Source organism: Argiope bruennichi, chromosome 5 (genome assembly GCF_947563725.1).
Source record: "Argiope bruennichi chromosome 5, qqArgBrue1.1, whole genome shotgun sequence".
In the NCBI taxonomy this organism is placed as follows: Eukaryota; Metazoa; Arthropoda; class Arachnida; order Araneae; family Araneidae; genus Argiope; species Argiope bruennichi.
This window is the reverse complement of record NC_079155.1, coordinates 136,776,193-136,793,118: the sequence shown is the minus strand read 5'-3', so window position 1 is coordinate 136,793,118 and position 16,926 is coordinate 136,776,193. Positions and strand designations below refer to the sequence as shown.

The 16,926-nt window shown below is 31.4% G+C and overlaps 1 protein-coding gene across 1 annotated transcript in view; it reads right to left on the bottom strand.

Annotated features, from left to right (window-relative positions):
- The window catches only part of LOC129968432 (uncharacterized), a 28,476-nt gene extending 11,931 nt beyond the window's left edge, over positions 1 to 16,545 (bottom strand). The window contains exons 1-6 of the mRNA XM_056082289.1: positions 16,515 to 16,545; positions 15,332 to 15,384; positions 13,860 to 13,925; positions 8,248 to 8,322; positions 4,025 to 4,046; positions 2,345 to 2,386 (exon numbers count right to left, since the gene is read on the bottom strand). Of these exons, the coding sequence (XP_055938264.1) occupies positions 2,345 to 2,386; positions 4,025 to 4,046; positions 8,248 to 8,322; positions 13,860 to 13,925; positions 15,332 to 15,384; positions 16,515 to 16,545 (289 nt within the window). The remainder of the gene's footprint in view (positions 1 to 2,344; positions 2,387 to 4,024; positions 4,047 to 8,247; positions 8,323 to 13,859; positions 13,926 to 15,331; positions 15,385 to 16,514) is intronic.
- Between the last annotated feature and the right edge of the window lie 381 nt (positions 16,546 to 16,926).

Below are 16,926 nucleotides of genomic sequence, written 5' to 3'. Positions count from 1 at the left end.
TGTCGGTAATTTTTATTCTGAACCTTTTATACAAGCGGAAGGAGTACCTCAAGGAAGTGTCCTCAGCGTCACACTATTCATCACTCATTTCAGTGAAATTATTTGTCAGCTTCCTCCATCTGTTCAAGGGACGCTTTATGTGGACGATCTGCAGATTTCAGCTCAAGGCTGTAATATGCGTTTTATTGAACGGCAGTTGCAGAATGCCGTGAACAAATTAGTTTCCTGGTGTGAAAAGAACGGGCACACTCTTTCTCCAGAAAAGAGTCGTTGTGTACATTTCTGCCGGAAGCGAAGCATGCATCCAGACCCTGTAATTAATATTCGAGGAAACACCATTCCCGTTGTTGATGATGTGCGATTTTTGGGAATAATTTTTGATAGGAAGCTCACTTTCCTTCCACATGTTCTTCATATTCGGAAGAAGTGTGAAAAATCCTTGAATATCCTAAAAGTTTTGTCTAATACTTCTTGGGGTGCTGATCGCCCATCACTTCTCCGAATTTATCAGGCCGTCATTTTATCCCGCATTGATTACGGGTGCATGGTGTATGGTTCTGCACGCCCTTCTGTTCTGCTCAGGCTTGACACGGTGCATCATTCTGCACTGAGAATTTGCTCTGGGGCTTTCCGCACATCACCCATAGAAAGCTTATATGCTATCTGCAATCAAATGCCTCTAGGTCTGCGACGTCAGAAATTAACAGCACAATATTATTTCCGAATACAATCGGTTCCGAAACATCCTGTTAGTCACTTGTCTCTCCCGAGTGGTCTTCGGAGACTATATGATGCACGGCCCTCTCACATTCTTCCGTTTAGTGAGAGTAAAACTTCTACTGAATGATTCGGGACTTACTGATACTACAATTCAACCTATTAATTTCTTTTATTTCCCACCTTGGGATACTCCAAATTTCTCATTTTTGAACCCATTTACGGGATTTGACAAATCCGCAACAGCCCCTATTATCTTTCAGAAGCTTTTTAAAGATCATCGCAGCCAGTATTATTCGTACACAGAAGTATTTACTGATGGGTCAAAATCTAATAGTCATGTTGGTAGTGGTGTTGTTTTACCTACTCAGACATACAGCTATAATTTACCCACATCATTCTCTGTTTTGACTGCTGAATTGGTTGCAATAATATACGCCCTTGAAGTGATTTCAACTTCTTGTACACGCACCTTTTGCATCTACACTGACAGCAAGAGTGCTTTGGAATCTCTTTCCAATTTTAGTTATTTAATGCATCCGGTTGCTTTGGAAATCCTGGTTTTTCTTCAATCCCTTGAAAACAAAGGGTTCAAAATTCTATTCTGCTGGGTTCCGAGCCATGTAGGAATACCGGGAAATGAGAGGGCTGATGCTGCAGCAAAAGCGGCAAGCTCTCTTCTTCAGCGAGAACTTCCACATAGCGATGCAAAGACATTTTTTGCACGCCATGTCAGCATGTTGTGGCAACGATCTTGGGATCAGCAGATTTCCAATAAGCTATATTCTATCCAACCAATGATTCGCTTATGGTCTACCATCCCTGTGCGTGGGCTTGATGTAAAATTAATTCGGCTCCGCATCGGTCATACCCGCTTCAGTCACAAACACCTTTTATTTGGTGAACCACATCCAACATGTACGACATGCCAGACAGTCTTAAGTGTACGTCATATTTTAATCGATTGTCCTGCTTTTAATCATCATCGGTTACGGTTTTTTAATGCAGTTTCTATAGACATGCGTGATCTACTGGGTGAGAAACCTCACTCTAATATTTTTAAATTTCTACAGACAATTGGTTTGTTGCATTTTATTTAAGTTTTGTACAGTTTGTAATCTTTATTTCGAGTGTCGGTAATTAATGAAATTCTACTTTTTTCTTGAATGTTTATTAAAAACTTTTTTAATGCAACGGCTTGCGATTAGAATTTTTAATCTTGTCTAGTTTTTAATCATAATAACTTTCTTTGAAATCTTCGCAATGCTTCTTACCATTTGATTGGCGCAGCATAACCAAAATTGGGTTTTGCGCCATAAAACCTCAAACACTCACTCACCCTCCATTTATATCTCAATTCTATGGTGCCTTATACCTTCTGCTTTTAAAGGAGTTCCAGTTTTGACTGTGCAAATTTGAGCGAATTTTACTACAGGGAAACGGTAAAATGAGAGAGTTTTGTGTTATAGAAGAATTACGTTTAAAAAACATTTAAAACCTGCGCAATTCTTTTGCATCTTGCTTTGAGGAACTCAATAGTAGAGTCACTTAACAAATCTTGAAAGGGGAAAATAATCTTTGGAAATTAATTATTTGCAAGAAAAATATATTGGATAATCAAACTTACCTGATACCCAGGGCCCCTGAAAGACCGCGCTGGCGGACGGTCCTAGATCAAGAAAAGAATTATTACTCACACTGAAAATAACAGAAAAATATAGATTACGCTACAGCAAATGCGATTATGCAGAGTAACAATAATCGCCGCTTTATTACATTTGCCATAACAGATATATTTAATGTATAAAAAATGCGTAGGGTTTCTTTTCGTTAAAATAATATATAGCATCTCAAAATTTACAACTACTATAGGTGATTTGGAATGTAATTAGGAATTCTGAACAGGTATTTTGATCAAAGTAACAAATGCTAAATGAATAATGTTGGTCATTTTTTATTAAAAGCCATATTTACCTTGTGACTGTGCAGAAGTATTATTTTCATTTAATTTAACTTCCTGGCCATGAAAAAAAATATACATTTGTAAAATATTGATATTTATTGAATTAAATACTTTCACGTATGAAAACTCTTTTCGGCATAACTAGCCGAAATATGTAGGTTCGATTACAAATATTTTGCATTCGTAAATAACACTGTTATTTCTAAAACAGATTTTTTTTTATTGCGTCTTATGTTGATTTTCATTTCTCTCTCTCTCTGTAACAAGCTAAGATATTCCTTTTTTCCCGCTCTCTATCATTTCTAGAGCGATAACAAGAATGCCTTCTTATGGCTGTTTATTACTATTGAGTCCCATTTCTATTTACCAAAGTATCATTCTCTTTTTTTTTTTTTTTTTTTTTCCCTTTCCAAAATTCTTAGTGACCAAAAACTTCAATAATTTTGGAAAAAAAAAAAAAAAAAAAAAAAATCAAAGGAACTCCACATGAAGAATTATTTAATTAATGTCATTGACTGTTATGCATACAGAATAAAAAATGTGCATTCCTCTAAATAAAGGAGGAAGTTTTTTTTAAAAATGTTCAAAGAAAAAAAAAGAGATTTATTCTTAATTTTATAAGTGGAAAAAACACGCGAATGCGGGTTTTAACGAAACAAAACTGGTTTGAGTTCGATAGAAAATATTACTGGAAATTGCGCTTAGCATTAATTTTTATAAACTTTTCAAAATTAAAAAATTTTTTTAGGTAATTAAGTTATTTTTTAAAAAAAGAACTCTTATCTTTATGATAATATATAAATATATTTTGTGCAATAATTATTTCAGATTTCTTTTTTGGATGAAATTCTACTAAATGCAAAAATTTTTATCGTTTCATTAAATGTCTTAAAAAATTTGTAATATTTTACCGTTGAAACTAGTTGATAGAGAGCGATATATAAATTAAGCGTTGATATAGAAGTGGACAGCAGTAGGGCACACACAAATACCATACTGCAGCCCATTTAGAAAGATATGTTATAATAGACAAATAGACGTTTATTTATCGCATTATTTGCAAATAGGTTTTATATATGGAAAAAAATGGGCTAAAAAAGGAAGGAAACTGAAAAATTTATGGAAAAACCGATGAAAACATTTCTTACACTTATTTCAATATGTGTCCAAAATATAATTTAATTATTTATGGGTGCGGAAAATAAATATGGAGATATTAAAAGCAATTTTTTTTAAATTAGCAAAATTGATAACAGGATAACTTGTCAAATTTATATTCGATTCAACTCTGCGTGTGTTCCGAAAAGGGCTGAAAAACCTAACAAAGCAAGATGGGGATCTTACCTAGCTGTCCCAACACGGGAGGCTGCAACAAAAAAGAAAAAAATTATCAGATACTCAAAAACAAAACATATGAATTATAAAATTAAACTCTTATATGAATTATATTCCGAGCTAAAAATTTAAATAGATTATTCATCTGTTTAATAATGAAAAAATATTTTATAGATCATTTTGAAAGCTGCACAAAAAAAAAAAAGAATTGCTTCAAATAAAAACCTAATTGCAATCAAGAATTGCAAATTGCATTTATAGGATTGCAACTATTTTTATAAACATTCTGCAAAAATTATTTCACTTTACAATTGATACACAAAGGGCTCATATTTTGCAATCAAAGAAAAGGCTATTTATTTAAACTTGTTTATGTGCTAAAAATTTTTTTATAAAAGTCCCCATGAAATGAAACTGCCGTATTTCCGATTATTATAATATTGTATATAATCGTAAATAGAATAGAAAAATTCAGGCATTCGATTGGCTATTTCGTATTTTTTAGATGCACAAGTCCGATACGAATTCCTAGCACGTGCAAAAACGAAGAACTCCAAATAATTTGCGAAATATTTATTGGCGTTCCCTTTTATGAGTGAAATCACTTTTTACTTAATCTATACTTATAATAAAGCTCAATGTGTGTGTGTGTGTGTGTGTGTGTGTGTTGGCGCTCTACAGGCCAGACCGTTTGACATACAGCTACCAAATTTGGTACATGTATACCTTGGAGGTTGGGAATGTGCACCTGGGGTTTCTTTTTTCGAATTTTTAATTCGAATTTTAATTATTAATTAAAAACTAACTTTCCCGCCAAAAAAATCTTCCATTTTCCCCACCGCCAACTTTTTCGCCAAAAAAATCTTCCATTATCCCCAGCGCCAAACGAGAAAGGCTTCAGTTTTTTTTCTCCCAACAGTAATGAGGCTAGGGTTAAAATTTTTCGGCGGATTATTTCAATCGGTTCTGTTTATTTTCTTAATGTTTGATGCATGTAAAATTAAACATTGTTAATGAATCAATCTTTCAGATTCATTCTGAAGTACTTTTGAATTAAAATAAAACAGAATAAAGGAAATTAAAAATTTCTAATCCGCATAGCCTTACCCCAACTGGCGTAGAAAAAATCACGTATTAGCGTTACGTAACCGGCGAAGAAAATACACGCATGCGCATTCTGTTCTGATTGTTGCCATGACAACGTTATCAATGGATGATTTAAATTATTTTAGGGTTAGTTGCATGCTTTAGTAAGTAAATTGTATTTATGTTAGTTATATATTTTTTGTATATGCTTATAGTTTTAAGTACATCGTTTTTTAAGTAGTTTTTTTAAAACCTGTTTTCAACCGTTTATTTTAAACGATTCGTTTTATTTTCTTAGTGTTTGATGCATTTAAATTTAAACATTGTTAATTAATCGATCATAATGAATCTAAGAAAATTTTGTTGACCAACTCTTGAGATATTACATAAATTTAAAAAGATATTCTTTAGTGCCCATAAAGTTTAAACGCTGAGTGACTCTATTTTCAGTAATCAGATTATAAAAAAATGCTTTGTTTCAGTAAAAAATATTATTATATTAATTGAAGATAAATTCTTTCCACTTTAATTTAAAGCATAAATTCTACAGGTGCTAACAGAAAATGAGAGAGATACATATTACGTTATGACTGAAGGCCTTTATAATATTATGAATGAATTATATGATAATCAAAATTTGAAGTTTTAAAATATTTTGATGAAGAAGCTATTAAAGTAGAAATTGCATAAAATATTTAATTATTAAAATTTTAACGAACATTAAGATTGGCGAACCGGCTGGTCGCCAAAGGCGGCTAGTATGTAAATAAATGATGGAACAGATCAAATAAAAATAAAATAAAAGTGTACTTGAATGTCAAAATAAACTTCTTGGAAAACAAACCTTTGTTAGAATTTCTTTTGGTAAACAAATGTTTTATTACAAGATAAAAATGAATTTCATTCGAATGTTTGAGTGTGTGTTATTACTTTTTTTAAAGATTTAATGTTTACAGAGCAGGCAGGATTAAAAATGACTTTAAATACTTGCGTTTAATTTGTTTTATCTCAGTTATATAATTAATACCGATTTATAAATTTGTTCTTGTATCTTTTGAAAAATTACGGACTTTTAAGAGCGAATATAAAAATTAAAGCAACATTTATTTTTAGACTTTTAAGTATAAATTATTATGTTTTTGATAACTTGCATTTGGTCGTATTATTACGATTTATATGTTTTACTGATTTTGTTACTCCATTTATACATTTGCTTGATGAATGCTACATTTCAATGCCTAGTTAATTTAATCAAAAAGTTTCTATTTAATAATGGAAAAATCCTTAAAGCTAGTTACTTCTGAAAGGACTTTCTCTGAAATAATTATCCTCGTAAATATACATCGTAATATTATACCTATACTAATATATGTATACTTATTATTTCCTGCGTTCAAATTTCTATTCATTTATTAGAAGCAGCAAAATAAGTGATGAATCGCTATCTTAACTACACATTGATGTAAATTAAAGATGTATATATGTGGTATATTAACTCCACGAGAGGGCGCTCTGCGTTCTTCCGGTGATAGCCAGCAGTCGGAGGGCAGAGTTCAGAGTTCACTGGACAGGGGGAGAGAACTGACGTCCGCCGAGAAAGGTGCGACCGGAAATCGAGAAGACGTGAAACTCTGAAAAAGGGCCGAAACTGGAATTCTTGCGAAGAAGAATTCCTCTGCAAATGCCTGTGTACCACACATAGGTGGGAAAGGTCCTTTAAACAATATCAACTGTCCATCTTCATGTAATATAAATTCCTTCTTTATTATCAGATTCTCATTTGTAAAATTCATCATTTGTTAATCAAGAATAAAAAGATTAAGCTAATCCAAGTGGACTGATGCATTAAAACACACATATACAACTGGGTGATGTTATGCAATTTGAATTCCGTGTTTATAGCATGCTTATATAATGCATAAAGGTCTTCATGTACTGAAATCTTTTGCAATTAAGAAGCAGTGTTCTACACAAAATGGTCGTCAAAGCATAGAAGAATACCGATTTTCTATTTATCGTCGAATGAAATGCTCTAATTTTTTTTCTACTCATAAAATCAAGAAGTTAATTGTTTAACGTCTGTTTTTGAGTGGTAAGCATTGAGGTTAGGAATAGCACATACGATAAAGAAATACAAAATTACAGCTCAAAAAGAATTTTTTCCCCTCTATTTCTCAATTACTTCACTCATGAATGATACTTTACATTTTACTATTTTGAGCGTAATGGTGACTCGGACTCGGTGTGATTTAAACAACATTTTCAGTACTCTTTAATAATTCTTTGGGAAAAAGAATCCAACTTCTCTCAGCAATGTTCATAGGTAATATTCTCATTCTATTGTCATGCATTCTGTAGGAATTGATTTCAACATGTAAATTGCAACATTACAGATACTTTTGAAGTGTCACAAGGAAAAGACCCGAGGTCAGGAGAATGCTAAACTTTGCCCTTATAAATATGGAAAATATTCCTTAACGAAAAATATTCAATACTTCCCTTTTTAATCAAGGTATATTAACTAAAATAGATACTCACGGGGAATTTATTCATAACGACGCTTAAGGGTTTAACCCTTTGGGTACATTTGACGTATCAGAATGTTCCGTATTTTTTTTTTCTTTCTATAATTCTAATTAGCTTAAGTCAACTCAGTATCAAGCATAAGTATATATTCTGAATAAGAAAAAAAAAAACGAATCCTTACGTAAAAGCCACTGCCTTCACGTGTTGAAATAATTAAATGCGCTTCAAATAAGTGTGTAGTCAAAGAATTAGAGTTATACGAACTCTGCTGACGATCTTTTACGAGTATCTTAGAACGCGTTGTCTTTTAGTATATATTTTTATTCACTTTAAAACAATATTTTTAGTTTTCACATACGATGTTCTACAGATAAAGTTCTATGGCTCTTTTTTTCCGCCCACGATTGTGCAATAAATATTTTAAAAAATAGCCATGAATGTAAAGTACGAATTAAAATTCACTTAGAAAAAGAAACATCGATATATTCTGGTCCCAAGAAGTAATGCAGTAAGAGACATTCTCATGAATTAATGAAAAACAAAGGACGAAATAGCAATATGCAGAAACTGAAAAGCAAAAGATCTAGCATGGTTACTTAGGAGAAGGCGGAAAGTCTTACCTCAGCTCGAACCTCCTCACGTGTGGTTCTTCTCTGCTCCTCAAATCCAATTGGTGGAGCCTCTCTTTGTGCTCCCTGTAAGAATAATATGCCATTTAGTGATAATTTCCTCAATTTTTTAACCCACCATGAAGTGAGTACATGAAAATCCGTATCCCACTTTCTTTCCAATTTCGGTTATCCCATTTGTTATTTTTTTTTATTATTTTGCTCAAGATTCCCCAAAAAATTCGGGATATCCAATTTTTATTTTGAAATTTATAAAAATGCATACTATTAAATCCATTGCTTCTATATTACATAATTAATCGTAAAACAAAGTACAGCAGTGCCATTCTCATCAAGTATGGAACACAAAATATTACTGAAAGGATTTGACCTTTTCATTCAGTGGCAATAATTATTGCCCCTTATGCATTGCATTGATTTATGTGTCACTAAATATTTCGCTGTTTACACAAAAAGCGTAAAGCGTTTGCATAACCTTTTTCCTGAGAAAGAATATTTCTTTCATTTACCATTTCAAATTGGTAAACGTTGCCTGTATACACATTATAAAAGTTGCATTCTTAATAATTTAATTTTACAAAATTTGAAGAAACTTGGCAACTCGGACTGACTGAGGGAGAACAAACTTTTGATGTTGATACTTAGATTAGTATACATGATTTTCTAAACAAGAATTTAAATATGCGTCGCCTTTAATTTTCAGAAACGTTTCAGATTTTAGCTTATAACCTCAGCAAACAGTCGTCAGCAATAAATGTCTGAAAAATGTATTTGAAAATCGGATTTCAAAACTCATTAAATCCGGTTCTTTCGCAATTTATTGTGGCAAAATTATTATATAATAAATATTTATTGTGGCAGTAAAAGTGAATATTTGAGAGAAAAAAAAAGTACTTCAGTTTTCTTTTACTCCTCTTTCGAAAGTTTTAAAACTTTTTCATTCTTTTTATTGTGCCGTGGTAATCCAAACAGCAATATTCAGCAATCTTTCCATTTAACCTTAAGATGCATTTAAACTTAAAGCTCAAGATGCAGCTGAATTTAAAATTGAATTGAATTTTGATAAACGACACTAAATACCATTTCATTAGATGAATAGAATGGATACGGTCGCAAAAAATAATCTCATTTTTATTCAGAATCACATTTTCACAAAATTGCGAATCTAACCAGCAGCACAATGCGACGAGTTATAAAGCTCACAGATTACGTGCGTGGTTCGAAGAGCACCGGGACGAGTTTACCGTACTCCCTTGGCCAGCAAATTCCCCGGACTTGAACCCAATCGAGTATCTGTGGTATCATCGCGATAGGCTTGTTCGCTCCATGGATCCTCACCGCGTAACCTAGAGCAGCTGGCCACGGCAAGGAACTGGCATGGTTCAACATCTCAGTGAACACCTTGAGGAATCTAAGTGACTTTCTGCACGTTTCGTAGCTGTCTTGCGAATCATTAATGTGACTGGACCATGTAGATATAATTTTTGTACATTTACAAAAAGCAAAAAATGCATTCTTCGGTTTTATTCCATCGATATTCCAAAAAATTGAACAAATTCATATAAGTCAGATCTTTAACATGGATATTCATTTTCAAATAATATAGAAAGTTGCAATTGGAAATTTAAGCATAGTTTTCAAAGCTTAAGCATAAATTAAACATAAGTTTTCAAAATATTTTTTGAATTCGCTTCAATTTTAGACATTTTAATGACACTCAGAAATTTTAATTGTGAACTAGCTAGTACCCGGTGTGTTCCTGCCGCAGAAGAAATAATTTTGAAATCGTTTGAATCATTATCTTATTTGATTAGGAAAGATAGAAATAATGATATTTCTTTTCTTTTCGACAGTGAATACATTTATAGAAATTGAATGATATATAAAGGAGAAGTATAAATAATATTTATTCCATTTTTTAAACTTTATTTTCCGAGTGTCTTAAGATAAACAGTATTTATTTTTCCCCATCTTCAGCTAAAAAAAATAAATTTTGTGGCCGTCCGACTCGTGAGCATGCAACATACAACTTGCCATGTGAAAAACATGGATTTTCTAGGGTTAAAGCAGGTGAAATTTTTCAAGTGAAATTTTACTTCATTGGTAGAAAAATAATTCGCATAATGGCATTTTACGCCAATGAATTTATCAGCCTTTATTTAAAAGAAGATATTTTGTTTTCAGGTATGAGCGATTGTGAATCAGATAGAAAATTCATTAAGATAAGAAGTACTTTTGATTTTCAATTGATTTCAACAATATGTTTATAAGATCAATAGAATAAGCAAGTTTAGGATTTGAAATTACAGAATACCTTAGGTATTGAGGTTGGAATAAAGGTTGATTCACAAAAGGAAATTCAATTGACTTCCGGTTTTAAAAAACGCATACGGAAGATATTTATGGCGCTGAAGCCATTCACTGAAATTTTATATATAATTTTTTTTATTCGCTAGAATTAAATTCTTATTTTGTCGTATGCGAAATATACAACACTATGCATTGTAATGGGCTAATAATTTGTCTCCGTGAATTAAGAGAATCTTCATGTTTTGGAATTCCAAGAAGCAAAAAACTTATTTGGAACTATATCCGCTTGTCTGTGAAAACGGAAATTCAAAAATAGTACTGGTTAGAGTTGTGAAAATTAGTATTATGTCTTATATATGACATCTGATATATGGTTTTATCATAAAACTTAAAGATCTGTTTCAAATTTTGGGTCACTTCATTGGCCAATGGTTGACTACCTGTCTGTCAATTCCCGAGCGTTCAAATGAGATTGCTCAGAAATGCAACAATCGAGACGCATGAAATTTGGCATGCAGTTTTGGCACTAAAATGGTACTCCTGCGTCGATTTTCTAATCCAAGAGTTAATGTCTAAAAGCAATAAGAAATTCATTTTTACTTCATAAAGTAACTAAAATATCAATTTTTGAATATTTTCAATAAGAATATTCATCTGCAATATAGTCACAATTTGAATACGGCCACGGAAGGTAATCACTTGTAGAAAGCATTAAAGGGAAAAAAAAGAAACAAAGTAACTATTAATTTGCATACGGGCTTTGTTATATTGCATCTCCCAGTTTGAATTCTATTACTGGAACCAAAACCCACAGAAAGAAGTGCGGGTACTCAAATAGCAGAACTGTATGATATATAAACTACGAATTATCAGATTTTAAGAAAAAATATATACTTCTTTTACGGCTGTATAATTTTCGTCCTTTTTAAAAATTTTATTTTAATCATCATTACGCAATGAGATGTGTTAAAACAAGGTATTGAATGTCTAGTTTACACGAGAATGATATTTGCATTACTATTTCTAATCACACATTAAATTAACGTAAAAGAATAAGGGTGCAGATTTTTAGCTATATAAAATGATAGATTCATTAATAGATCGCTGATTCAGCCTTGAGAGGAATACAAAAACTAATGCATTTGAAAGAGGAAAAAAAATCCACGTCCGAGTCGGATTAGAGGAAAATTCTAAAACCGGTTTAATGGACTCCACTTATAATTTGCATGAGAATCTTTACTTGTTTATCTATATTCCAAATTTATAAAACGAAACTGTTTAAAAATGTGGTTATCAGTCGAAAGCACGCGGTCTTGTTACTGCGACGGAAAAAAGTAAAGATAAAAATTCTTTTATTTCAATCTTTGTGATAATTGTTTGACTACCATTTCACTTAGATTTAATGATTTAATTCCTTAAAGTTAAACTTTCTTAATTTGCGTATTTCCGAAAAAATTATATAATCAACTTTAAAGTCTGATAAGATTGTGATTACAATCAATAGAGTACCTTAATCATAAAACGGCATTCTCTTTCATTTACGGTTAGTATTACTTTACTATTTGGAAAACAGAAACTTGTAACAATCTTTGAGGGCTTTTTATAAACAAGACAACTTTTATCGGCCTTATTTCAAATCCTTATGTTAACTGAAATCGGAAGTATATAGATTATATGATTAATGCTTAAATTCTACATAAAAATTCTTAAATTTACATTACTTGCCCAATTATTTATTGATTATCAATATTTAGAAAAATTAAATATGAATGATTCGATAAAATTCACTATCTAGCAACATTAGTAGTTTTCCTTCGAATAAGAATTTCTTGTAAACATTTCACACCTTTTACATCAACTTATGAAATATATTTACTTTTGATAAAAGTAAATTCAATTTTATATAAAATCATCCGATTTGGAAATTATCTAGTGATTTTGTAATACGTAAAATTCCCCATTATGATATGCAGATCTATAGAAAATTAGAAATAACAGCCCTACAACAAGCAGCATGTCACATTGTTGTTACCAATCAACGATGGGAAGTTTGCAGTTGCATTTTTTGAAAATGTTTCAAAAACTTTTACAGATATGCATGTAATTTTAGGAATTCGATGTTTAAATATTCCAGCTTTGCTTTCCCATAAAATGAATTGTAACGTCAGAAAATTTACCACAATAGTGTTTAAAATTTTTTTAAAAATAGTAATTTTTTTTAATTTGTAAATTTTATTCACTCATTAATGAATAAAATTATGCTCTTTAAATGAGCCACCCTTCCATAAAAAAATCAGAAATAATTTCCAAGGTATATGCGATATTTTTTTTTTATTCATTTTAAATTAGACGTGTCATTTTTCGAAACTTCGTAACTCCAGAAAGTTTCAGCAGATGCTGGTGAGAATCTGTGGTGACAAACTTCGTGACAAGTTATTGATTGAGTTAAAATGATTGGTAGGCGCAATGGGAAAATTTCGAGATATTAACCATTTTAATTAGTCAATGTGTCAATCCAAACAAATTTGTCAACTTGGGCCAATTTCATCGAAACCAGTTTTATGAAGATGCGATAATAAAGAGCAAAGTTACAGATGTTTCCCATTATTTTTTTTATTGGCCACTATATATTGGACTATATACCACTATATATTCTTCCATCATGGTGAGAATTAAGAGAAATTACGAATTTAGAGATTTAATGAAATCATAGCAGAATTACTTTTTAAGATTCTCAATGTTTATATCTTTATGCAGTTTGTGTAGATGTCTTCTAACGCTTAAATTATTCCCCATAAAGTTCCCGAAAGATGCAGTAAAATATTTAAGCATTAAATCCAGAGACACGGAACGAAATTTAAAATAGCACTACAGTAACTTTTAATCCATACAAGATAATGTTCCATACTTACACACTTTCATTCTTGCCAATTATTGTAAATTTTAATTTATTCAAGATTAATTAATTCGAGATTTTTCAATACGAGGTTGTTTTACTTTATAGTTAAATTAACACATTATTTTGAATCATAATTTACAGCCTTAGTAAAATACTAGGCTGCAATATTTTTATGATCATGAACTTCTTGTGAACAATTTTAATTCGAGCTGATGCATACAAAGAAAGCAAATTTTAGAGTGCCAAATTTTATTTAATTTTCTGGTATTGTAAAACTTCTTCCAGCACTTTCAACAGGAAAATGACAAAGCTATTCATGTAGAGAAATCCGCTTTAGTATTTTTATGTCCGTTTATAGGATCAAGAATAAAAAGTACGAGAGCAAGAAACATACCCGGGCTGGTCTTGGTCGACCACCTGTGCCCGTTCGCCTCCTCAAAAATCGCCTGATGTCATAAGGCTGAAAATAAAAAGATAAATATATTATTACAGTTTTAAACATTCGAATTAAGCAAATCACAACAACACACGAAGAAAACTACAATCTGATTAAATGTTAATCGATTGGTGATCGATTTAAAAAAATGGTAATTGTTTTTTTGAACTGGTAATTAGTTCAAAAAATTGCTTCTCTATGGTTTTTGAATGACAGGATGCTTACCAAAATTCAGGTATAAAGACAAAGGGAAATAAAGGACCAACTACATGAATTGAAAAATTAAAAGCGTTCAACTTGTATTTGTTATTGAAGGGAATTCATCCTAAATTCATGGCTAATAAAGTTTAGAATTGCAAGATTTATTAAACTGAAAAAGTTGAAGAAAAAGATTTTCAAGCGATTTCATACTTAAATTATAGGCCACAAAACATTCAAGGAAAGGACTCAAATATTATTTTGGCACACTAGATGTTTTGGAAAGATACATTGTGACATAAATTAAAGTTTGAAAGAATTTGTTTTTCAATTTTGGAAATTAAGGCATTTAGTTAAGCAAAGGAAAAAAAAAATTAACCAATCGGATGTGTTGCGAATATTTAAAATCGATCAGCAAGAAACTATCGAAATTTCTTGAAAATTAAAATAGGTCACACTGTACAATCCGGTGACACTACGTTGGTGACCTCCAAAAAAACTATCTGATCTAAACATAACCAAAACGATCTACCGAAGCCAAACAAAAGAATCCCGATTAGACATGTGAACAGAATAGTGTTAAAATTTGGTTTCTATGGACCATTTTTGTAAGCATTCATAAAACTCCATTCAGCAACTAGCTTATTCGCCCAGATTACTGACTTTTTTAGGCCTTTAAATGGTTTCTGAAATGCGATTAAAGACATTTCTTCTTGTTATTTGTTAATACTGAAAAGCATGTATTCAATTGAATCACTTTACTGCAAAGCTATAAGTGTATATATAAGTATATCAATCTGATAATATATAACCCGATTATAAATTCATATATAAATCTGATGATCTGTCCCGACTATCATGAATTGCAAATATTTTTAACGAGTTCTCTTAACCCTTTCTAGGGCCATGGAAAGTAAGCTTCCCACCAAATTTATCAATCTTTGTATGAAATTATGTAGGTTGGAAGTTCTGACACATTTTTTTAGTAGGACAGAATTTTAGATGCTTCAGTTCTTTATCTCAGACAAAATGGTGCGCCTTTATTTGTTACTTTATTAATGAACCAAATTAATTAATGAAATTAAATTTATCTAATAAGCTAAATGAATCCCTTTTCTTATTCTAATTTCAAGCCTAAAAATATTTTAACATAATATGACTAGAAAAAAATGGCCCTTTAAAGGGTTCAAGTGGAGAAGGGGATAAGCATAATAAAATTGGCTTCGACTTACCGCATGTCTGGACCGTTGTGGATCTTCTTCGGAAGATTCTCTTCTGTCCCCCTCTGCAAAGACAAGAATTCTATAAGGAATACCAGAAATATTAACACAAATTTTTAATCGTGTCTGTTAAATTACTAAATCAAAAGTTCTTTTATTCTTCAGTTTACTATTGTTTATCTCGAATCAGATGGAAAGGTTCTCATGCCACACTCGATTCACTTTCTCATTATGGTGCGACGCCACTAATGGTTCGATTCATTTAATTAACGATTTCTTAGTGAAAGCCCATATGAACCGAGTCTACCAAGATGTGTGCAAGGTCTGAAACTAGCCATCGGTGATAAAGCCAAACTTTTGACTGTTGAAACCCTATGGAGCAACCGCTCCCAAAAGAGAACGCTTAAACACGATGCCATTCCCGTGCGATCCCTGATACACAGAGGTGCTCCGCTCATCCGAGAGTAATTTAAAACCCTTGTTTAAATACACACAAAAGCTAGTAAAGGGTGAAAATATCGCCCGATCTCCTGAATGGGCCATCCTGTTCATAGGAGGAGCGTGGTTGAATTTTCATCTCCTTACAACTTATTATTGAAGAGTGAACGATGATTCAAATTAGAGCTATCATTTCGTCATATTAAACAATTTCAGATGGCAATTTTTTTGGACTTCTTTTTATCCCTTAGGAGAGAAAACCGCTTCGAACGATTTTGATTGTTATCAATTACAGACACCTCAAGAAAATCTAGGAATCACAGGATTGAGAAAAGGTGAAAATTCATTTAATTTTATCTTTCATGATGTGACGTTTTTATTTTTGATGAGGTTTTGATGAGGGTTTTTATTTTTTTAAGTATTGTTTTTATTAGAAGATTTTATCCCCCAAAAACTTAAAAATTAATAATAGTTTTTTTCTTTTTCAAAGCTACGCAGACAGAACTTGCTTCAAGACATTCCATTGTTCAGATTTTGATAACGCATCAATACTTATTTTTGCTAAACCGATATAGCAGATCGTCAATAGAATTTAAATGAATTTGTGGAAAGATTTCACAGCGTAAGACAAGAAAAAAAAACTGTGGTAGATAATTATATATAATAACGCAAGACAACTTTCAGAAGTGAAAAAAAAATCATGCAAAAATATTTAAAAAAATGAGAAGTGAAATTGAAAGAAATGAAGGTGACTTACGTCCATTTCCATCATTTTTGTCGGAACTCATCTGAAAGACAAAATATTTTGTTTAAGGAATAAATATATATTCAGTCAGATACATTAAGTTCGAAATATCTTAGTTTATTAGAAACTAAATTTATGATAAACAGAAATGGAGAAGAATAATTATAATGATATTTTGCATTCAAAATTTGCATTACACTTTTTTTTCCTGCCAAATTTTGTGCCCGATAAACGTTTTCGAATTTCATAAGCACAATTCACCAGTCTCTGAACCAGAAATATTTAGATTTTGCTTTCAAATATTTGAACGAAAAATATTTTAAATTAATTCAACTGAAGGAATAAAAATTTGTTTTACATTAAAGCATACCTGCAAATATTTCTTTAGTAATTTCTACTTCACCTAACTTTCAATTCAGTTGAG